Source organism: Staurois parvus, unplaced genomic scaffold, assembly GCF_062004578.1.
Source record: "Staurois parvus isolate SC_StPar_1 unplaced genomic scaffold, SC_StPar_1.0 ptg000347l, whole genome shotgun sequence".
Lineage (NCBI taxonomy): Eukaryota > Metazoa > Chordata > Amphibia > Anura > Ranidae > Staurois > Staurois parvus.
In genome coordinates, this window is record NW_028318143.1 from 5936854 (window position 1) to 5960537 (window position 23684).

General features: G+C 42.5%; 1 protein-coding gene across 2 annotated transcripts in view; it reads left to right on the top strand.

The window, feature by feature from the left end:
• Positions 1-23684, top strand: part of DNAI3 (dynein axonemal intermediate chain 3) — a 131492-nt gene that overhangs the window by 105623 nt on the left and 2185 nt on the right. For both annotated transcript variants that reach the window (XM_089684409.1, XM_089684411.1), the window contains exons 19-23: positions 2132-2195; positions 7256-7386; positions 7628-7832; positions 13751-13842; positions 22185-22307. In XM_089684409.1, coding sequence (XP_089540535.1) covers positions 2132-2195; positions 7256-7386; positions 7628-7832; positions 13751-13842; positions 22185-22307 — 615 coding nt within the window. The remainder of the gene's footprint in view (positions 1-2131; positions 2196-7255; positions 7387-7627; positions 7833-13750; positions 13843-22184; positions 22308-23684) is intronic.

The following is a 23684-nucleotide window of genomic DNA, read 5'->3' on the forward strand; positions in this document are numbered from 1 at the left end:
ACAGTAATATGACTAGAAGGCTGCAGTTTTCAGAATAAAATAGCCCAGGATATATCATGAGACTGCTAGACTTTTCTCTATGTCTCTGGCCAGATTAAAGCAAAGGTGTGCTTTTCATATGCAGGATATAATGCCAAACCCCCCCATTCCCCTCTGCAGCAGCATATACTCAGTTTTTCTTTTGCTCCATTTGGCCACTGGGATCAAAGAAAATACCTGGTACGTCTGAGTACAGAGGAGCATGTGACTTACTTCCCTTCCCCAGATGTGACCGTGCCGGTGCTTGATTTTTGGCCCAACGCTAACACATGGAGGTGGGGAGTCATCAGCCCTGTGTAAGATCCAATTACAGCAAATTGGAAGTTACATGGCGCTTCCTCTCCACACTCCTTGTAGGTGAACAGAGCTGTAGATGAGTATGTGCTACTCGGGGATAGGGGCATTAAAATAGAAAGGGAAGTTCCACTTTTCTCCCTCCTTCCCCCTCTCCTCTATCAGTTTTGGATACATTTTTTTTGGGGGGGGAGGTATCTAATTTTAATAGGTACCCACTCCCACTTCTGTTTGTATCACTTGAGTTATCCGAGTGGAAGTTTGCCCCCCCCCTTTACCCGCAGCCTTCTGGGACAGGCCCCAAGAGGCTGCAGGTCCATTCACAAAACACAGTGTGACTCGCCGGAGGAAGTCAGCTGTAAAGCCACAAGGAGTCACAGCCGGCTTCCCACACTAGACATGGTGGCACTGGAGACCCAAAGATCAGCAAAGAACTGGCTTGGGTGAGGACATTGCTGGATCCCTGGACAGGTATATCCTTTTATTAAAAGTCATTAGCTAGAGCAGGGGTCTCCAAACATTCTAAACAAAGGGTAGGTTTACTGACCTTCAAACTTTAGGAGGGCCGGAGTGCCCAGTGGGAGTAGAAAATGTCCCAGTGTCATTAGGAGTAAAAAAACATTACAGAGCTTGTAAGTCAGTGTACAGAGGAATAGTGTCCAGTCATTGGTATTAGTGGGAGGAATAGTGCCCCATCATTGGCATTACTAGGATGAATAGTGCCCCATCATTGGTATTACTAGGAGGAAAAGTGCCCCATCATTGGTATTACTAGGATGAATAGTGCCCCATCATTGGTATTACTAGGATGAATAGTGCCCCATCATTGGTATTACTAGGAAGAACAGTGCCCCATCATTGGTATTAGTGGGAGGAATAGTGCCTCATCATTGGGGTCAGTGAGAGGGCTAGTACCCCCTCATTGCTGTTAGTGGGAGGAATAGTGCCCCATCATTGGTGTTAGTGGGAGGAATAGTGCTCCATCATTGGTGTCAGTGGGAGGAATAGTGCCCCACAATTGGTATCAGAGAAGGGAATAGTGCCCCATCCTTGGTATTAGTTGGAGAAATAGTACCTAACTGTTTATATCAGTGGGAGGAATTGTGCCTCATCATTGGCGTCAGTGGAAGAAAAAATGCCCCATAGTTGGTCCCAGTGGAAGAAATGGTGCCTCCTTGTTGGTGTCATTGAGGAATAGTACCCCAAGGGATGGATAGAGGCAAGCAAAGTGCCGCATTTGGCCCACGGACCACAGTTTGGAGACCACTGAGCTAGAGTATCTGCTGCCTTTTTTTTAAGGGGGGGGGGGGCTGAAGATCCTCTTTAAGCACAGGTTCACTTTGAGTCTACTAAGGCTCCATGCTGCAGTAGAGTATGAACTTTGCAGTCTTCGTATAAATGAATGGAGATTGTACTGTGCATGTGTGGGTCCAGCTGAAAAGATTTTGACAAGGAACTTCATGGCTTCATTGCTGATAGCTTGCTAGATCCCAGACAAGTAAGTATAAGTTGCAGGGGGCAGTGCAATATGAGTGCAACTACATCAAAGGTGCAGTTATAGTTCAACTTGAACATTACAGTCTTGGCTGAAAATATGTGCTCCTTGACAAAACATTTGTCTGTTAAAAGCTAACTGTGTTGGCCTGAGGTAGTTTTATCTTGGCCATCAGTGTGCACACAGCCTCTCTGTAGGTGGAAGGATGCCCCAAGATAGTGTCATCAGGCTATAACAATGTTCCATTACTTTTTAATGTCAGGTTGGCCATAGAGACATAAACGTGTTCATCTTGTGTTGCAGGATGGTGAACTAGTGTACACAGACTGGAAGATGGAGAAAGATGGCGATACAGGAAGGTTTATCAGTAAGAACGATCCATATGTTATCACACATCAGACAAAGTGACCTATTATCAAAAAACCAAAAGACTGAACTGTTTCTGCAGCAGCCAGTCGCATTCCTGATGCAATATGCCAGCTTAAACTGGAGGATATGATTGGCTGCTGTTGGATTAAGGCCTTGTTCACACCATACGTGCAGAAAATTTGATGGAATCTGACTTGCAGAGACATCAGTTTAGAGCTGATTCACACATGTGCAGTGCAGAATGACGTTCAGATTTCACAGCTAATTGATACAGTAGTTGTTCACAGGTTTATGTCAGGTTTACATCAGGTTCAGGACAGGATTAGCTCAGGATCTTATCCTGTTCACACATGTGTGTTTAGAAATGGTTCCCATAGAAGTCAATAGCCTGTAATTCACACCTGAACCTGAAGGCACTGCTTAGAAATTGTACAGAACTCTTTTTCAAACCGCTCTGAATCCACATTGCCAGTACACCGGACATATGTGAACAGGCACCATAGGAAGCAATATTTTCCACATCATGCAGACTGGATGCGGTTCAAACCGCATCCAGTACACATACAGTTGTGTTCAAAATAATAGCAGTGTGTTGAAAAAAGTGAATAAAGCTCAAAATCCTTCTAATAGCTTTTATTTCCATACACACAAATGCATTGGGAACACTACACATTCTATTCCAAATCAAAACATGATGAAAAATATATCAAATTTGTGTTGTTGTGTCCTCTAAAAAAAATTGAAGAAAAGTGAATATTAGACTGTTCTAAAAAATAGCAGTGTTTGTATTCTTCTTTACAAACTCAAACATTCACTATATAAACTGAAAAATGTTTGAAGATTTTGCTTTCCTTTGAATCACTTAATGAATATTTAGTTGTATAAGCACTGTTTCTGAAAACTGCTGTACATCTGTGTTGCATGGAGTCAACCAACTTCTGGCCCCTGTGAACAGGTATTCCAGCCCAGAATGATTGGACTACATTCCACAGTTCTTCTCTATTTCTTGGTTTTGCCTTAGAAACTGCATTGTTGATGTCACCCCACAAGTTTTCTATTGGATTAAGATCCGGGGATTGGGCTGGCCACTCCATAACGTCAATCTTGTTGGTCTGGAACCAAGATGTTGCACATTTACTGGTGTGTTGGGGTCATTGTCTTGTTGGAACACCCATTTCAAGGGCATTTCCTCTTCAGCATAAGACAGCATGACCTCTTCAAGTATTCTGATGTATTCAAACTGATCCATGATCCCTGGTATGCGATAAATAGGCCCAACACCGTAGTATGAGAAACATCCCCATATCATGATGCTTGCGCAACCATGCTTCACTGTCTTCGCAGTGTACTGTGGCCTGAATTCAGTGTTTGGGGGTCGTCAGACAAACTGTCTCCGGCCACTAGACCCAAAAAGAACAATCTTACTTTCATCAGTCCACAAAATGTTGCGCCATTTCTCTTTAGGCCAGTCAATGTGCTCTTTGGCAAATTGTAACCTCTTCAGCACGTGTCTTTTTTTCAACATTGGGACTTTGCGGGGGCTTCTTGCAGATAGCTTGGCTTCACATAGGCGTCTTCTAATTGTAACAGTACTCACAGGTAACTTTACACCTTTGATCTTCCTGGAGCTGATTGTTGGCTGAGTCCTTGCCATTTTGGCTATTCTTCTATCCATTCGAATGGTAGTTTTTTGCTTTCTTCCACGTCTTTCAGGTTTTGGTTGCCATTTTAAAGCATTTGCCATCATTTTAGCTGAGCAGCCTATCATTTTCTGCACTTCTTTATATGTTTTCCCCTCTCCAATCAACTTTTTAATCAAGGTACGCTGTTCTTCTGAACAATGTCTGGAATGACCCATTTTCCTCAGAATTTCAGAGAGAAATGCACTGTAACCAGCATGTAAAACATTTGCTGCCTTCCTTCCTTAAATAAGGGCAATAATTGCCACCTGTTTTTCAAAGAATGAATGACCTCACTAATAGAACTCCACACTGCTATTATTTTGAACATGCCCCTTTCAATTAGTGATTCAATTACACAGAATTAGCAGCATGCATGTCATGACTGTTGGGTCTGTTGGGTTTCTATTACTCTACTACATCTGCTAGTAAATTATTTGCCATGTAGAAATATAATTTCTACCAAAAACAGTGATTGATCCGGTTAGTGATGTCTGACTGCTATTATTTTGAACACAACTGTATATGTGAACCAGCACTTACATCAGTTTTTATGCGCATTTCAATTAGTTTTATAGACGTTGCAGATTCCTGTGCAGAACAAATCTACACGTGATATAAGTGTTGTGGTGTGACCAGGGCACATAGAGAATATTTCCATGTCAGGAACATTCATTACATTTTCTAATTGTTAGAGGGGTCAAATCAATGGTCGTAGTGACAAGAAAATTTGAAGGTGCAGGATGGAAACATTTTCTTGAGCAAATCCATTTCTAACAGTGTATGTGGCCTTTGTTTGGGAAAGTCCATTCATTCCAAAATCGAATGTTAAAAGCAAATTGTTTATAAAAGTACTTTTGATCAACATTTGTCATGTTCTTAAGAATTTCATTAGAAAGTCTACTAGTGTATGGCCAACTTTGGAATCATTAACCTGGCTTCAGCTCAATCTTAAACAGATCTGTTGTGGGTCACCCTGTGTATTTGCCCCTCATAAGCTTGGGGATGTCATTTTCATCCTTGGGGAGTCATTGGTCTGGAAAAAGTAGGTAGATACCAGAAGTCCCAGTACCTCATTGGCTGCCATTCTCTTTCCAGATCAGCAAGTTAATACTTTATAAAGATTACAGATCTGAAATGTGCACCTTCAAAAACTAATTGGCAACGTTATCTCCCAGGTTCTATCTTTTCGAGGCTCAGGGTTTCAAGATACAAAAATGATAAAATCAAAATCTGGAACCATGCTAAAGTATGGTATAAATGAACAGACCGACTCACCAAAATTGAGGTGTTGCCTTCAGGACCAATAGGATATGCAACACAAAGACCCGCTTGCGGGTAAAGAACCCACAAGAAAAGACGTCCCAAAGAGAACAATCTGCGGCTTAGAAAAATATTTATTGAACACTGTAAGATATCAGTATAGCAAAAATAGTCCCTCCACCCTACACGAGAGTAAAACACAATCACAATGTTGTGATCTCATAAAACAACCCGCCAGGGCACTAATACATATCTACCATACACACTGGAATATCCATAACATGAAAATGGGGCTATGTAGGCTGCAGGCGTCATACATTAACTAAATATGATGTCATATGCAATATCACTGCCATTGAATGGCAGTATGGAGTTACAAACTCACAGGGACCCCTGAATAACCACAGATAGGTTGTATATCAGCATGAAAGATCTAAACGGTTATGGCAGTCTACCAGTCTGAGGATGTATACACTCAATGCTGACACCCCCAGACACCGCACCCTACAGCTCGTCCAGTCGCTGAGCCACTGTACCCACTAATGCCGTGCCACAGCACCCACGGACGCCGCCTACAGCACCCACAGACTGCAACTAGCCAGCTGCTGACCCAGCTGCCCACCACCCTCACTCTCCTCCTACAGATGGACACAGATGAACTCCGCCACAGCAAGACAGACTCTCCGCATCATCGCGCCCTGATGTGAAACCTTTCACCTCCCCCGATTTGACCAGCACTCCGCTCACCCTAACATGCCACCTGCACTCCTCCACCTCGCATTCCTCTCCTCCATTCCCAAAATCGCCTCCCTCTACCCCCCTACTCCCCCAAAACAGCTCTACATTGCTCCTTCACTTCTTCCTTCTCCCCACTACGGCTCTCACCACCTCCTCCTGATACTCCACTCTCCCGCCGACCCACATGCCACCACTAACAGATCCAGACGCTCCTGCACACCCCGTTACCATGCCACCTTCCTCACCCTTCTCCTTCTAACCGATGTAGACATCTCCCGAACCCTGGCCCCCCACCTCCCCACTCCCCCTCTGGGCACTCTCCTGCTCCCGCTAGCCGCCGTAACCCCCTCAACCTTATACCCGTCCCCCTCCTCCCCACATCCACCCCTCCTCTCTCAGTTGCACTCCTGAACACCCGTTCGGTTTGCAACAAGCTCACCGCCATCCATGACCTCTTTATCTCCCACTCCCTACCTCTTCCCACTGAGTGCCATACCAGGTAATAATACATACAGGTGGGTTATCCTGAGAGGGCTTGTCCTCACTATTTGTATTTAAAAGTGACTCTCGTTGTCATGTTGAGGCCCTCTTGCGAGACCGTCAAATAATTCCATGGGAGTATCTTCTCTCATGAAATCTCCCATAAAGATCCTCTGCCTCCTGTCTATAATCGTCACCACTGGTGCAGTTCCTGCGAATATGCAAGAACTGTCCAGTGGGAATCCCCGTATCAAGGGCTGTGGATGGTGGCTAGAGGCTAACAGCAGAGTATTGACAGCCATAGATTTACGGTATGTTTTTGTTCTCTCCTTGTGGGTTCTTTACCTGCAAGTGGGTGTTTGTGTTTCAGGGTTTCAAGACCAGATTGTCTTTTGACTTCCATTAGCTTTCAGTTCATAACCTATAAAAATGTATATTTTTCAGGTTAGAACATACATTGTGTGGCCAAAAGTTTGTGGACACCTGACCATCACATCTATATGACCTTGTTAGACATATTGTTCCAAAACTATGGGAATGATATGGAATTGGTCTCGTCTTTGCAGCTATAACAGCCTCCATTATTCTTTCACAGGGTGTCTATGAAAAAAGACCTTCTCTAAACTATTGCAATAAAGTTGGAAATGCAAAATTACCGTATCTAAAATGTTGTTCTATGCTGTAGCATTACTGGAAAATACCTGAATTTAAACAATTTACAATTTACAGGGTGTCCACATACTTTTAGCCATATAGAGAATACGATGTGATTTACTAAAATCTCGCATTTCCAAATGCTTTGTAGAAAACATTTAATAGAGCACTTCTTTGCCTTCATGTGAATTAAATGTAGAATGTTTTCTGAACAAGTTTTTCTTGGTTTACTCGGCATCACCAGGCTCTAAACCCACGCAGACTTACGTCGCACATGATGGCCTTGTTCACACTGTGCAGAGATCTCCATTCTTACAGGACATTGTTCTCTCTGTTGGAGGCTGGAACTTTGCCATATGGAAAGAAGGTGTAACTGTAAGTAGCACATTATATTTCTACTGTTATGGTGGTTTTTGGCACTTAGAGATCCAATGATGCCAAAAAAATTGACAAGTGTTTTAACCATTTCCTACTCTGATCATGAAGACTAAAGACTTGCTTGTATGTGTTTGTACTGTATATGGGGTCCATTTATCTACTTATGATTTAATGGAGTGTGTGTAAAAATAAAATTGTAGAATCATTTTTATGATCAAAGTGTTTTGTTGCTTTTTAGAGTGGGCCAATTCTCCAGTCATGTTGCTCTGAGAAGAGGTACACTGCGGCCCACTGGTCCCTTTCCAGGAGTGGTGTCTTCTTCATTGGAAAGGAAGATGGAAATGTGGAGATATGGGACCTGCTAGAGAAGACACATGAGCCTTCCCAGACACAGAACATCTCAGCAGCGGCCATCACCTATATTAAACCATGGATTGTCTCTGGTAAGGGGATTGGAGATGACCACCACTATGATTTCCACAGATGACAGAACTAGGGATGTCTAAATGCAGTAAAGAGGTCCAGTTCACTATAAAAGATGAGTTCTCTTATCTCAGGATCATTTTTGTAATCTTTTCATGACATCATCATGGTCTCCGTTTTCACATTGAAGCACATGATGCAGAGCCATAGACCTCTATGTTTATAGAAAATCCATTCACAACAAAGCAACAGGTATCTATCCCAAGCAGCACATATTTACATTTTTTTTTATCTTTGTCCCCACCGCTCCATTCAGCCGCAGGAAGCAAAAGAATTGTCTGGTACTTTCAGGTATGGAAAACGTGAGACTCATTCTATTGGACAGAGCTGGGCCAATCAGCACCCTCACACGATTAAGCTGGCCATAGATGGGTCAGGTTTTTTTGTTCAACCAGTGGCTTGAACAAAAAAAAACTGACTTATTGCCTCCATCCACACACTTGAGGTGGATGGGGGAATCCTGAGCTGAGCTATTGTACACCCTGTTCCAAATTATTATGCAAATGATATTTTTCTCATTTACCTAAATAATTGATGTAAATAACAGTCAGCATAATTCTCATGTTATCAACTATTAAGAGTACAATTCACATTTTATTGAACAAACCTCCTAATGATAACAGGATTTTTTTTAAACATAAAACACTTCCAATGCACTGTTCCAAATTATTCCGCACAGAAAGTTTCAAAACACTTTATAGGTTGTAAAGAACTGAAAATTGTCATTTGTTGTGTTTGCAGCATATTTACTGAAATCAAAAGCTATTTCAATCAAACTTTTAACAACATTTTAACTTTTTAAACATTTTAACAGGTCACGTTACATTTTAACATAGGACCCCTTATTGGATAGCAGATCACAAGTCTTGCATCCATTGAACTTGTGAGTTTTTGGACAGTTTCTGCTTGAATATGTTTGGATGTATGTATGTCTGACATATGTTTGATGTCAGAATAGCCTCCCAGAGCTGCTGTTTGGATGTAAACTGCCTCCCATCCTCATAGATCTTTTGCTTGAGGATGCTCCAAAGGTTCTCAATAGGATTGAGGTCAGGGGAGGATGGAGGCCACAGCATGACTTTCTCTCCTTTTATCCCCATAACAGCCATTGATGCAGAGGTATTCTTTGCAGCATGAGATGGTGCATTGTCATGCATGAAGATGATTTTATTACAGAAAACATAGTTATTCCTTCTGTACCAGGGAAGAAAGTGGTCAGTCATAAACTCCACATACTTTTCAGAGGTCATCTTTACACCTTCCGGGACCCTAAAGGGGCCGACCAGCTCTGTTCCCATGATTTCGGCCCAAAACATGACTCCACCATCGCCTTTCTGACGTCGCAGCCTTGTTGGAACAGCCTTGTCCAAGGCATTGAACTATTTCACTCTTTTCGGCAGCAGAGAAATCCTTTTTCTTCCCCACATTGCTTGAAAATGGTGCTCTGCTTAATAATGTGGAACACCCTCCTTTAGTAGTTTTTCCTTAAATAGGGCTCACCTGCCAATCTAATTATCACAGGTGTCCGAGATTGTTTTCAGTGATCTAAAGAGCCCTGACACACAATGCCATCCATGAGTTAAACTGAAAAACAAAATATTTAATCTTTCTGACACTTAAATAGAATTTGCATAATAATTTGGAACAGGGTGTATTCTGACACTAGGAGACTTCCCCGCTGTTAAAATTCACTAATCATTATTGCAGACTGTAGCCTGCAGCACTGATCAAGTGGGGAAAATCCGACAGGGTGGTGGTACAGAAGTCAATCAGTAGATAGATCGACTACTGTATAATCTCCCTGTCCATACATACATATGAAATTCGTCCGGTCCCTGATGAACTGGCTGAATTTTGATCCATGTATGGTCGGCTTCAGTGCATAGCCCTGTGTAAGCTGCAACTTCAGCAAGTCATACTTTATTTTTACCCCTGATGGCTGAACAGAGTGGTTTGTCAGTGAATGAAAGGTAAGTCTATGTACATGTGCATGTCTGCTTTAAAGAGACCCTGTCACCAGACCATTTATTTCAACAACAGTTGACACTTTATATTTGTTCTTAACCTGTAAAATCCTCCCTTGTGTACATATCCGAAATCCCTGAGAATGCTGCTGAGTGCCGCCATCTTAAATATGATGTCCACAGCCTCAGCAGACTCAAAGCTGTTTGCTTAGGTGACACCCTATAGCTTATGTGTCAAACCTAAGGCCCGCGGGCAGAATCTGGCCCGCCAGGCCATTTCATCTGGCCCTCGCATCTCTCCTATCACTGCGACACCCCCCACCTTATCTCAGTAGTCGGCAGCAGAGAGAATGACTAAATGTCACATTCTGCACTTCTCTGTTCATTCACGAAGAGGCTTGTCTCTGCATCCTCCCCCTCTACTCCCCGTCTCAGCAGTCGGCAGCAGAAAGGAGGATAGAATTTCTCCTCCAGATTCTGCACTTCTGCGTGCAGCCATGGAAAGGCTCGTCTCTCTTCCCCCCGCATCTCTGTAGTCGACAGCAGAAAGCAGGCCAGAACACCTGCTACAGATCCTGCACCTCTCTGTGCAGCTTTGTCTCTGCCTCCCTGGTCTCAGCATTCAGCAGACTCCGGCCACTGACTCCGGCCCTTCTCTGGTCCACTTCCATACCCTGCACTTTCTGCTTCCCAGCTCTGCCCCCCTGAGAGCTTCTTCCCGGTAGCAGCACAAAGTAAGGGGGTGCACTGTGATGTAAGGGAGGGTGGGGGACTCTTGACTTTTGATGGCTGGGTGGGCACTTGACATCTGATGTAGGGGGGAGGGTGCTCTGGAAATCTAGATACAACTGGTTCTTTGAGGGCAACCATAATACTAATGCAGCCTGTAATGAAATTGATTTAACTTCTTTGCCTGGCTGCTACATTAAAGATTATGTAATGGGAAAAAGGGGGAGTAGCTGGACCAGCACAGACAGTAATTAGACACTCCCAGAAGAAAAGAAGGCTATGGTGTGCAAGGAGGTACGGGACTGGGGACTATACTAGTAGTAGTGAAATTCTGCTAGTAAGTTCCAAATGAATAGTGCAAATATATAAAATGTCATTCGTGGAAAGCAAATAAACATTTCAAAAGCTCACTGTGCTTTTACCTGCACCTTCTTGGTGACAGGGTCTCTTTAACCGTTTCAATACCGGGCAATTTTACACCTTCCTGCCCAGGCCATTTTTCAGGTTTCAGCGCTCACACTTTGAATGACAATTGCGCAGTCATACAACACTGTACCCAAAATAAAATTTTATCATTTTCTTCACACAACTAGAGCTTTCTTTTGGTGGTATTTAATCACCGTTGGGGTTTTTATTTTTTGCTAAATTAACAAAAAAAGACCAAAAATTTTGAAAAAAAAACACATTTTTTTTTGTTTCTGTTATAAAAGTTTACAAATAAATAATTGTTCTTCATAATTTAGGCCAAGATGTATTCTGTTACATGTCTTTGGTGAAAATAACCCAAATTAGGGTTATTAGTTTGTAGGAAAGTTATAGAGTTCACAAACTATGGTATAGATCTGAATATTGATCAATCCTGAAGTACTGACAGCCAATCTAATATCTTGAGGTCCAAGAATGTCAGAATAGTACAGATATCCCCCAAATGACCCCTTTTTGCAGAGTAGACAGTCCGTCGTACTTCATAAGAGGCATGGCGAGTTTTTTGAAGTTGTATTTTTTTGTCATAATTTTTCGGAAAATTAAAAAAATTATTTTCACAATTTTTTTTTTTTACATACTGTCACCAGTGCAGTACAGCGTCATCATATAACTGGCATGGCGGTGAACAGGGACACTGACTGGTGACAGTATGAAAAAAATATATATATATTTTTTATTTTTTTTTATTTTTTTATTATATTTAATTTTTTATTACATTTTTTTTAAGATTTTTTTTTCATATTTTACTATGACCAAAGTAGTACAATGTTACCATAGTAACATTGTACTACTTTGGGGAAGTGATCAGTATTTTTTTTTTTTTACACAATTTGCTTATAGCAAAGAATTACTTTGCTATAAGCAAGCATTTACCTGAATGAAATCGATTCATTCAGCTTTTTTTTTTTTTTTTTTTTTGTGCTTAGCTGTGATTTGGTCACAGCTAATCACATGACATGTGCATGTGATTAGCTGTGACCATTCACAGCTAGGCACTAGTATACAATGGATGGCATCATGAATGAAGCCATCCATTGTATACAACTGTCATGTGACCTGCTGTAATTGGTCACAGCAGGTCACATGGTACCAGCAACGGGAGCCGGTACTCGGATCTGTCATCGGCCGTGTCCGAGGTGCACGGCCGGTGACAGATCGCACTGCTGCGCCGCTCTGCATTAGCGCAAACTGCGCATGTGCGGGAGCACGCCACATGGCGTGCACCCGGAGTGCAGAGACACCTTTGAAGCCGCCAAACGGCCATTGTTAAACTCAGACAGAAAGGACATAAGTATACATTGCAATGTTCTGACAACAGATGCAAAATAAATTAAGTATATAAACACAGCCTGTGTATACAGTTGTGCTCAAAAGTTTACCCCGGGAGAAATTGTGAAATTTTGGTATTGATATTGAAAATATGACTGATCATGCCAGAAAATGCTCTTTTATTGAATGATGATGATCATATGAAGCCATTTATTATCAAATAGTTGTTTGGCTCCTTTTTAAATCATAATGATAACAGAAATCACCCAAATGGCCATAATCAAAAGTTTCCCTCCCCTGGAATGTTTGGCCTTGGTAGAGACACACAAGGTGACACACATGGGTTAAAATGCCAATTAGAGGTTAATTTCCCACATCTGTGGCTTTTTAAATTGCAATTAGTGTCAGTGTATAAATAGTCAATGAGTTTGTTAGCTCTTACGTGGAAGCACTGACTAGGCAGATACTGAGCCATGGGGATCAGAAAAGAACTGTCAAAAGTCCTGCGTAACAAGGTAATGGAACTTTATAAAGATGTAAAAGGACATAAAAATATTTTCAATATCAATGCCAACATTTCACAATTTCTGCCAGGGTATGCAAACTTTTGAACACAACTGTATACGTATAGAATCCAAATATTATTTAAAAAAGGTGACCCCCACACACACACACACTTTTTTTTTAGGGCTCATTCACACAGATGCAGAGATCCGTACAGCGAGCAAGAGCTGTATATGTTTCCAAAGCACCTTGAAGCTGCGTGCAGGCAGCCTTTGTTAATCTGCACGTGAGTTCACAGGGATACAGCGGCGGGTGCATCACCCTGAATGCAAAGCACTCTGTCTGCGTCCAGGGACATGCACCCATCCCTGCATACCTATCAAACTTGAATATGCAGGTAATTCCATACAGCTGCTGCATCTACTGTCTGCAAGCTGTTCCAGAAAAAATCCCAAATATTGTGTTGCCACCAGAACAGGAATAGGCAGGAAATATTCTGATGGGGACACTAGTTCTGGTGACAACCAAGAATTCCTTTGCTTTGGAGGGATTTCCTCCCAATTCCTGTTTGGCTATGGGATAGGAAGTGAAGGGAAATCTCTCCAATGGGGCAGAGATGGCACAAAAAAAACTGACAGGGGTTATAACACCCCCCCCCCCCTTAATCTATCCAAAAAAATTTTTAAAAATTATTACTTTAGTAAAAAATAATATCTAGATTATAGTATACATAAGTGAGGTTGCAGATTTTTCATTCTTCTTTTCTGTTATTAAAAAAAACGTGCATATTGAAGAAAAAAAAGGCAGGTTCGATAGACCACTAGGTCTTTTTTCTGCTGTCTGTTTCTATGTTATTGATGCTAAATAAAATGCTGAATGCCTTAAATATGTCATTTTTTAGCTAACTGGTATTATTATTATTGCAGCCAAGCAGCATTTCCTGGCCCTGGCAGACGACAGCGGGACCCTGCATGTTCTAGAAATCCCCTGGACCCTCCACCACCCCTCTGCTAATGAGGTTTGTGCAGGAAAAGCTTCTTGTTTGGTGAAGTAGTCGGAATACTTACAGGTTGTTTTTACTGCTGCTGAGATGTTTTATTTGATCTGGCTTTAGACATGTTTGCACAATATTTGCTTTTCAGCATTCCTTTATTGCTCCCAAGATATGCTTTTTTTTTACTTTAGTGGAGAAACAGATGGATTCTTTTGGGGAGACCTGTGCTAATGTTTTAATGTTTGGGACAAACTGGTTGATGTTTCCATGGCAACTAGACACGGGACACTTTAACACGGGACATGAACCGACACAAAGTTGGCGTGTTCCCGATAACATCAGAAATTGTTTGATAAAGAGTAACAACTGCTAATAACTGAAGAAACTTGGCTTGATGTTGTACTTTCAGTGCAATTACACTAATTTGATTACCATCCAACCCCTCCGCTTCAAGTCCCTAATTGCCCTGCATATAGGTTGTGTGGCCTCCTCAGTGCCAGAATCATTAGTATGGGGTTTGCTCAAGTGCACTGCAATCCCCATTCATTCCGAGACAGTATAGCGTCCAAACACTTCATAGGATTACATAGAGATTGCGGTGCACCATAGCGTAGATTCTGACAAGAAGCTGGGCGGCACCAATGAGATCTTGGGGGGCTGTTGCTGTGAAGTTAAACTTTAAAGAATATGTAAGAAACTGCAGCGCTTAAAAAAAAAAAAAATTATATTGCGGAATGTTAGAGTGCAACACATAAAAGTGCAAAAAACATTAGTAAATGCGAAATCTAAAAATCAAACAATGTGGTAAAGTGCATCAAGTTAAACTTTAAAGTGGTTGTAAACCACTATATTGCCAGAAGTATTGGTTGACCTGCCTTTTCACACATATTATTTATTATAGGTACTTATATAGCGCTGTCAATTTACACAGCGCTTTACATATATATTGTACATTCATATCAGTCCCTAACCCTCAAGGGGCGTACAATCTAAGGTCCCTAACTCACATTCATACATACACATATTAGGGCCAATTTAGACAGGAACCAATTAACCTACCAGCATGTCTTTGGAGTGTGGGAGGAAACTGGAGTACCCAGAGGAAACCCACACAGGCACAGGGAGAACATGCAAACTCCAGGCAGGTGGTGCCATAGCTGGGATTTAAACCAATGACCCGAGGACTGCCAGGCGGAAGTGCTAACCATTTAGCCACTGTGCATATGAACTTTAAGGCCATCCCAGTCTTAGTCCATAGGGTTCAATATTGAGTTGGCTCCGCCCTTTGCACCTATAACAACTTCAACTCTTCTGGGAAGGCCGTCCACAAGGTTTAGGAGGGTGTCTATGGGAAGGTTTGACCATTCTTCCAGAAGCACATTTGTGAGGTCAGGCACTGATGTCGGGGGAGGAGGCCTGGCTCACAGTCTCTGGTCTAATTCATCCCAAAGGTGTTGTATCGGGTTGAGGTCAGGACTCTGTGCAGGCCAGTCAAGTTACTCCACCCCAAACTCGCTCATCCATGTCTTTATGGACCTTGCTTTGTGCACTGGTGTGCAGTCATGTTGGAACAGGAAGGGGCCATCCCCAAACTGTTTCCACAAAGTTGGGAGAATGAAATTGTCCAAAATGTCTTGGTATGCTGATGTCATATAGGAAGAGCCTCATCCTGCCCAATTTCATTGTGTTGTGGCACTGAGGCCATCGCAGAATCATTAGACAACCCAGGGATGACAAGAGTTCCTAGCAAGATGGTCATGTGATTTATGATGTCAGCAGCCTTCAGTCTCATCCACCCCATCACCCTATGTGTGTCTAAAGTCTAGATAAGGGCAACATAAAACGCAGAGGTAAGCTCCCTCTGTGTACTCTGAGGATAGTCTAATGTGGCAGCTCCAGAATCCAATGTACACAGGAAATGCAGGCTACGTTGTGAATCAGGGAGTAGCACTAAAGTTGGGTATACAGTGTAAATGGAGGTATCTTCCTTGCGCTTATTGTATGTTGACAGCTAGACAGAATATCTAAACAGTACCTGCATCTGATTGGATGCAGCCACTGTTTGGCCGGCAATTTCAGATCAAAGGATGTTGGGTGGGAAGGTGTTGGCAGGGCCACCAACAGTTCAAATTTCGTCTGGTTCATCAGGAAGCAGCCAAAATTCACTCGTGTTTATGGCCAGCTTAACTCTGGGAAATTGTTATATTAACCTCCCTGGAGGTATTCCCAAGTGTAGCTCGGGGTAAAGTTTCAGCACCACAAACGGTAACACCGAGCTACACTCGGGAATACCTTGCAGTGTTGCTCCGGGATCTCTTCTTCACTTACCTTTTCCTGCGCTCCCGGGCAATGTCCTCCGACCCATGCCGGCATCTGTCTTCCGGGTTCCGTCCCCTGCGACGTCAGGACGTACCGGAGGGAAATTTGAAAGTTGTAAAAGTGACATTCACTAAATTCACTAAAATCACATAGTATAACATTACTGTATCAAACCATTTCACATACATTTTGTCCCGAGTGCTTTGTCCGGCGCCCTGCCTGCATTTTTACTGTTCTTTCTACCTGGAAACTGAGAAACGTCCATGGCATCCAAAAAGCGTCCCTTTAGGTCAAAATTGCTTTTAGACCGGCTAGAGAACAGCGATAGTAAATCAGAACCACTTGCAGAATTGAGTGATAATGATTTGTGGGGAAATTCGTCATCAGACACTGAAATTGATTTTGCGACTTTGCTCAGTGATGTGCGAACTTGGCGCTATATTTCAAATTTCAGTGTTTTTGGTTTGATTATATTATTGAATTAAATGTATTATTATTATATTGTTTTTATGTTTATTTATTAAATTATAATTTATGATTTCGTGTTCAAATTGTAACATACCCGGGATGTTTACTAGACTCTTGTTCGGACAGATTTCAGTGAGTTATTCCTAAGAATTACAGGCCTACAATAAAAAAAATACATATTTCCATGCAAAGTACCGATTTGAGCACAGAAATATGGACATAATCAGACCGCTGGGGTGGCTACAATGAAATGAGATTGATTACAGCGAGTATTTTTCAGTGCAGTCTTAATGCAAGTTTCTCTTTAGGTATGAGAATCCAGAAGAAATATGAATGAAATGTATATCTGCTGTGGCTCAGGGTGAACTATCCCCTGCAATGTGCTGGAATGCATTCGTAGCTCACTCACTTACCTCACTTGTAGTCTGAAATAGCTCTTTAAGGTGTCTGTTTATGACACAGAGAATAGCTGCGATTCAGAGGATCGCAGCTATTCTCTGGACATTCACAGTTTATGACACTCAGGAGATCAGCGGAGAACATGTTCAGCTCTTCACTGGAGATCTGTGTTCTCCCTCCAGATTCTCCAGCCCAGAGCTAGAGAATCGGAGGGACCACAAACTAAGCAGAGATAATTTACCTCTGTTTAGTAAACTGATCTTTTACTGTAATCTCGCGAAATTATAGTAAAATCATCCGTTTTCCAGCGTTTGTAGACCGTTCTCCAGCGTTTGTAGACCGTTCTCCCTTCGTTCGGAGAACTGATCTACACCGCTTCATAAACGGCATTCACAGGAGAACTGTGTTCTCCGACAATTCCGGAGAACTGAGCAGCGATCATTTACCGCTGGTTCATAAATGGACACCTTAGTCCTGGATCACACTGCTGTGACTTCAGGTGCGACATGTGATTTACAAACCTGAAAGTTGCTTCTAATGTATTTCTATGGCATTGTCTTAATAGGTGCAATTTCAAGTAGCGCGGTTTGAAAAGTAGTTCCTGTATTACATTCTCACCACTTCAATGCGATTTAATTCTCATAGACTATAAGGTAAATGGCAGTGAAATCGCACCGTGTCTATATCAGCGCTGCTTTGAAGTCATGCTTTAAGTGGGACCAAAATGCATTGCACCAAATCATGTTTGATGTGAACCAGGGCTAAAGCGGAGCTGTAGTCTTCTAGAAAAAGCAGTTCACCTGAACTTATCCTCCTATCATCGGATTCACTATCTGCTCAGGAATTAGCTCCCCATACAAAAACTAACAATAAAAAGCTCACACTCGTCACCATTCTCTGCCTGCCTGGTGGTGCTGTGACTCTCCCAAGAAATATAACAATCTATGTAAAGGAAGAGATACGGTAGGTATAGAGACGGGAGAACTTTTATGTCCTTATAAACTGCAACCACCATCCATAAAACTCATCATTTCTATACGTCTCTGGGATTTATCATGCGCTCACTTTATTTCTGCATGCGCAGCAAATCACAAGTGCTAACAGAACTCAGCACACCTCATAAGGCTTGGGTCAGATACATACAGGGGCGGACTGATCATTTGGAAATTCGGGCACTGCCCGAGGGCCCGGGGTCAGTAGGGGGCCCCATGAGATGCCCCTGGTACCTTTTTCATAGGCTTTTTTGAGTCTGGGCAAGGACACAGGGGCCCCATGATCCCCTATTGCCAGGGGGCCCCATGAGTTGTCAGTCTGCCCCTGGATACATACATATGCGTGAATGCGATTGGTGCAGCTCCTGTTTATGCAGGCAAAGCAGCCCATGTGCGGGAAATGGTCCTTATGAATCATGTGATTTCCCACACCTGAAAACATGCTGCATTCTCAGATGCGTGGAGGTGCTATTAAAAATTATGCCTGCTAAATAGCAGCATTGTATGCCTGTGGGTGCGGGAATGTGTTCAATTAAAGGATGAGTTCACCTTTGGGAACATGCTACATGTTCCAGCCACTGCCCGCTCTGCTGCCTCTACTGACAGCGAGTGAGGGATCTTTTCCCCCCTGCTGGCTGTCACTATTTAACCACTTGACGACTGGGCTATAGCCAAATGAAGGCTACAGCGCAGTCGTCTTGTTCTGGGAGGGTATTATATGACGTCCTCCAGAACCACGCTTCCCGCACGCCCCCTGGGGTGTGCACCCAGTGAGCTCTGTAATCACTGTGTCCTTTAGACGCAGATGATCACATGACATGGTAAAGGCCAATCACAGTGTTCTTTTACCACGTGATCAGCTGTGTCCAATGACGGTTGGACCACAGTTGCCGGATATCGGCTGCACCTTCCTCACACTGTCACAGTGTGAGGAGAGCCGGTAATCGGCAACTGTATTTACATATCAGGACATCATCCAAAGGGACATCAGTGCAGCTCAACAATGTCCATCAGTGCAGTCCCAACAGTGTCCATCAGTGACACCAGTCAGTGACCTTCAGTCCCCATCAGTGCCACATATCAGTGCCAAGTCATCAGTACTCATCAGTGCTGCATATCAGTGCTCATCAGTGCAGCTCCAACAATGTCCATCAATGCAGTCCCATTGGTGTCCTTCAGTGTTGCCAGTCAGTGACCTTCAGAGCCCATCAGTTCCGCATATCAGTGCCAACTCATCAGTACTCATCAGTGCAGCTCCAACAATGACAACACTGATGGACACTGTTGGGACTGCATTGATGGATAGTCAGTGACCTTCAGTGCCCATCAGCACCACCTCATCAGTACTCATCAGTGCAGCTTCATCAGTGCACATCAATGTAGGAGAAAAATTACCTGTTTGCAAAATGTTATTACAGAAACGAAGGAAAAAATCTTTTTGGTCTTTTTCTCGTTTGTTTAGCAAAGAATAAAAATAACCCAGTGCTGACTAAATACCACCAAAAGAAACCTCTATATGTCTCAAAAAATGATAAAAATTGCATTTCGTACAGTGTTGCATGAGCGCGCAATAGTCATTCAAAGTGCAACAACTGAAAGCTGAAAATAGTCCTGGGCTGGACAGGGGTGGAAGTGCCCGGTAGACAAGTGGTTAAAAAAAACTCCCGCCCGGCCACGTGATTTATTTTGTGAATAAAAAACTACTACTAAAGTTCTGTGAATGGGAAACTACAAGTACCGACAGTCATTGCGGCTTTCAGCATGTCATTCTCAATGGACCACCATAGAGCTTTTGAGCTCCCTGGTAGTTCATGGTCTCTTCCTGTCATTGTGTGCATCTGTTTGCCCATACAAGCAGAGAGATACACTGACAAGTCTGCAGGAGTCCTGTATGGCACCTGCGATCTACTTTACAGGCTCCAAGAAAAATAATAAATGCAAATTTTTTTTACCTGCAAAAACATGTGCATTTATTATTTTTTTCTAAAAAAGGTGAACTTATCCTTTAAGTCTAGGTTCACATATATGCAGGTGTGGGAATGTGTGTAATTCGCACGCATTCCCGAAAAAGCAACATGCAATTTCCATGCAGCTGTGATTTAAAAAAAGTGCAGGAACCTTTTTTTCTTTTTTTCAATTGAATGGGCTGCCATACCCGCGCCAATGTGAGGTGCGCCAATCACATAGGGGAGAACCGTGCCTAAGTAGCCCATGTGTCTTATGCACAAAGCAAAGTCCTTCTTTTTCATCGCACCTGAACAGCGGCAAAGTGGCTTCGACATCTGGTTGGTATGCAGTATTTTATAGGGCGTTTACTTGTGAGACGCGGTGGATACTGTTGCCGTTTGTGATATTGGGCTCATAGACGATAGGAAGGCAGAGTGCAATAAATGTGCAACACGTGCAGAAATGAAGTGAGAGTGGGATTAATCCAAGAGAAGGATATAAATGACACGTTTTATAGACTGTGGTTGCGGTTTATATGTGCATAAACGATGCCAATCTCTGTGGCCTGGAGCAACATGTGAAAATCAAGAGTCAGGAAAAAGGGTCTGTGGAATGACTTTAGTGTCAAGGTATGTACATGTGAATGGCAATGGTCTACAATGCCATCCTGTCCCTAGGATGAAGTGCAGAATGCCTGCATTGTATTGCAGCTCACCGCATCAGACCTCCAGGCTGAGTGTGAACAGGACAGGTATAAAACAATAATTTCTGTGTCCTAGAAGTGACCTGCGTTCATCCAGTGCTGTAAAATGTAGGTCACCGCACTGTGTGAACAAGGACTTCAAATTAGTCACAGGTTTCGGAGTCGCAGAACTGACCCTGGAGATTTTGGTTACTTCATCAAAATTTCTACAAGTATGTAAAAGGAGACTTTGTTCTTTCCTGTGCAAATTGCCACAGCGGGCATGTATGGCTGTGTCTGCAGGGGGTAATATTGATGGCATGATTCAGACTAGGACCACATTTAGGGCTCCATGTACACGGGGCGTTTGGAAAACCCTTCTGAATGACGGAAACTGACTGCTGGAAAATGTAGGTTAAAAAAATGTCAGTTTAGCCGCGTTTATGTGCGTTTGCGTTTAGAAGCGTTTTTTAAAGATAACCTCAGGAGACCTTCCAAAATGCCCAGAATGCGTTCAAAAACAGTAAAAAATTTACTATTTCGGACATTTTAAGAGAAATAGAGAGAGCAGAAGCAGAGAGATCAGTATGTGTTGAGATGACCTGTCTTTTCTGGTTGTATTCACTATGGATCCCATCATGAGCATAATGCGGCACGTTCTACCATTTTCTCCTTCACGCGAAACCTGGAACTGACTGCACTGGTGTACCGGGTCCATTTGAATACATGGAAAACACTTTGCATGCATTTCTGATGCTGAAAAAGGCTCTGGAGAGCACCTGGACATGGAACAGTTAAAAAAACACTTCTAAATGCAAACGCTTATAAACGCAGTTAGTCGCGTTTACAAGCGTTTGGAACACTGATAAAATCTACTCCTAAACACAAGTTTGGTGCGTTCAAAAAAACGACTGTGAACTCAACTGCCTGCAAATGACTGTAAATGACGACGTGTACATGGACACATAGGAAAACATTAGGGAGAGCTCAGGGGCTGCTGAAAAAAACGCAGAAAAGCTCCTGAACGTCAGTTTATCAGCTGCAGTGTACATGGAGCCCTTAGACAAATTCTCAGTACTATTATAATTATACAGGATTTATATATTATTATTATACAGGATTTATATATTATTATTATACAGGATTTATATATTATTATTATTATACAGGATTTATATAGCGCCAACAGTTTGCTCAGCGCTTTACAATATAAAGGGAGACAATACAGCAACAATACAGTTCAATACAAGAGGGTTAGGAGGGCCCTGATCCTTGGAACTTACAATCTAGATGCACCAATGTGTGTTTAGGTTGTAATTAAAAAATTGTTTTCTCAGGAAACCCACACGAATACAAGAACATACAAACTCCATGCAGATAGTGTCCCTGGGGAAAATAAAACCCATAACACTGTGGGGTAAGCATGTAATAAGTGCCACATTTATATTAATGTGTCTGTAATAAATCTGCCTATATTGGTAAGATACGGTAAACTGACCAATCAAAATACCTCTAGATTTAGAAGGTGGTACAAAGTCCAATAAAATCTTGCCTTACAGATCACTGGCATACAGCATTTCTTTGAGAGGGAAGTGAAACACCTGGAATACTACGAACAGCGAAAAGCCTTCCGAGCCTCAGAGAAGAGATCACTGGAGCTGAAGGAGCTGAGCAAAAAAAATGTAAGTGAGCATTTTCAAAAATATTGCAAGCATCTCCACCTTCTAGTCATCCAGATTCGGGGGATAACATTGCTCATAGATTACATACATGATATTTGGGCCATCTGGCGCGAAGCGACTTCCAGATTGGGCCAGATGCGGGAAAATTGTATCAACTACTTATTGTGATTTTTCCTTTTCTGGTGACTAGCCATAGGTATGCTGCCATGTAATCACCAGCAAAAATGTATATCAAGCATCAGGCTTGTGCAGGCTGCAGTAGAAACCATCCCACAATAATCAAGTATACAGCCACATGTCAGAAACCAATAACAACAAACAAAAATTCACAGCTCACTTACCAACCAGCCTGCAACCAACCAAATTGTCCTGTCTAACAGTTCATGTGAAAACAAGGGGTTTGGTTTGCACACCTTTGCAAATACATGCGTAAGCTGCAGAGACCACGTCATGGCACCCCAGTATTATCTGCAGCTCCTAACTATACATTATATGTGCTCCATCGTTAGAGACTCTCACAGAGTAGTGGAGCACATATAGAGTAATGGAGCACGTATAGAGTAATGGAGCACGTACAGAGTAATGGAGCACGTATAGAGTAGTGGAGCACAAATAGAGTAATGGAGCACGTATATAGTAATAGAGCACGTATATAGTAATGGAGCACGTATAGAGTAATAGAGCACGTATATAGTAGTGGAGCACGTATAGAGTAGTGGAGCACAAATAGAGTAATGGAGCACGTATATAGTAATGGAGCACGTATAGAGTAATGGAGCACGTACAGAGTAATGGAGCACGTACATAGTAATGGAGCACGTATAGAGTAGTGGAGCACAAATAGAGTAATGGAGCACATATATAGTAATGGAGCACGTATAGAGTAGTGGAGCACGTATAGAGTAGTGGAGCACAAATAGAGTAGTGGAGCACGTATAGAGTAGTGGAGCACGTATAGAGTAATGGAGCACGTATAGAGTAGTGGAGCACGTATAGAGTAGTGGAGCACGTATAGAGTAATGGAGCACGTATAGCGTAATGGAGCACGTATAGAGTAATGGAGCACGTATAGAGTAGTAGAGCACGTATAGAGTAGTGGAGCACATATATAGTAATGGACAGTTTAAAAGCAGGTTTCATTACGCATATGTTTGCAAATGTGTGCAAACTAAACCCCTTGTTTTAACAGGAACTGTTAAAGAGTTCATTCGGTTTGTTGCAGGATGGTTGGTGTGTTGAGCTGGGAATTTTTCTTTGTTGTTTTTTGAACTGCGTCACCCTTCTATGTATTTCTTGCTGCAAAGACCAGTTATAGGTTGGGATGGTTGCCATTTGTTTGTACTGCTGGTATATTGGTGATGGACGCACTGAATATCT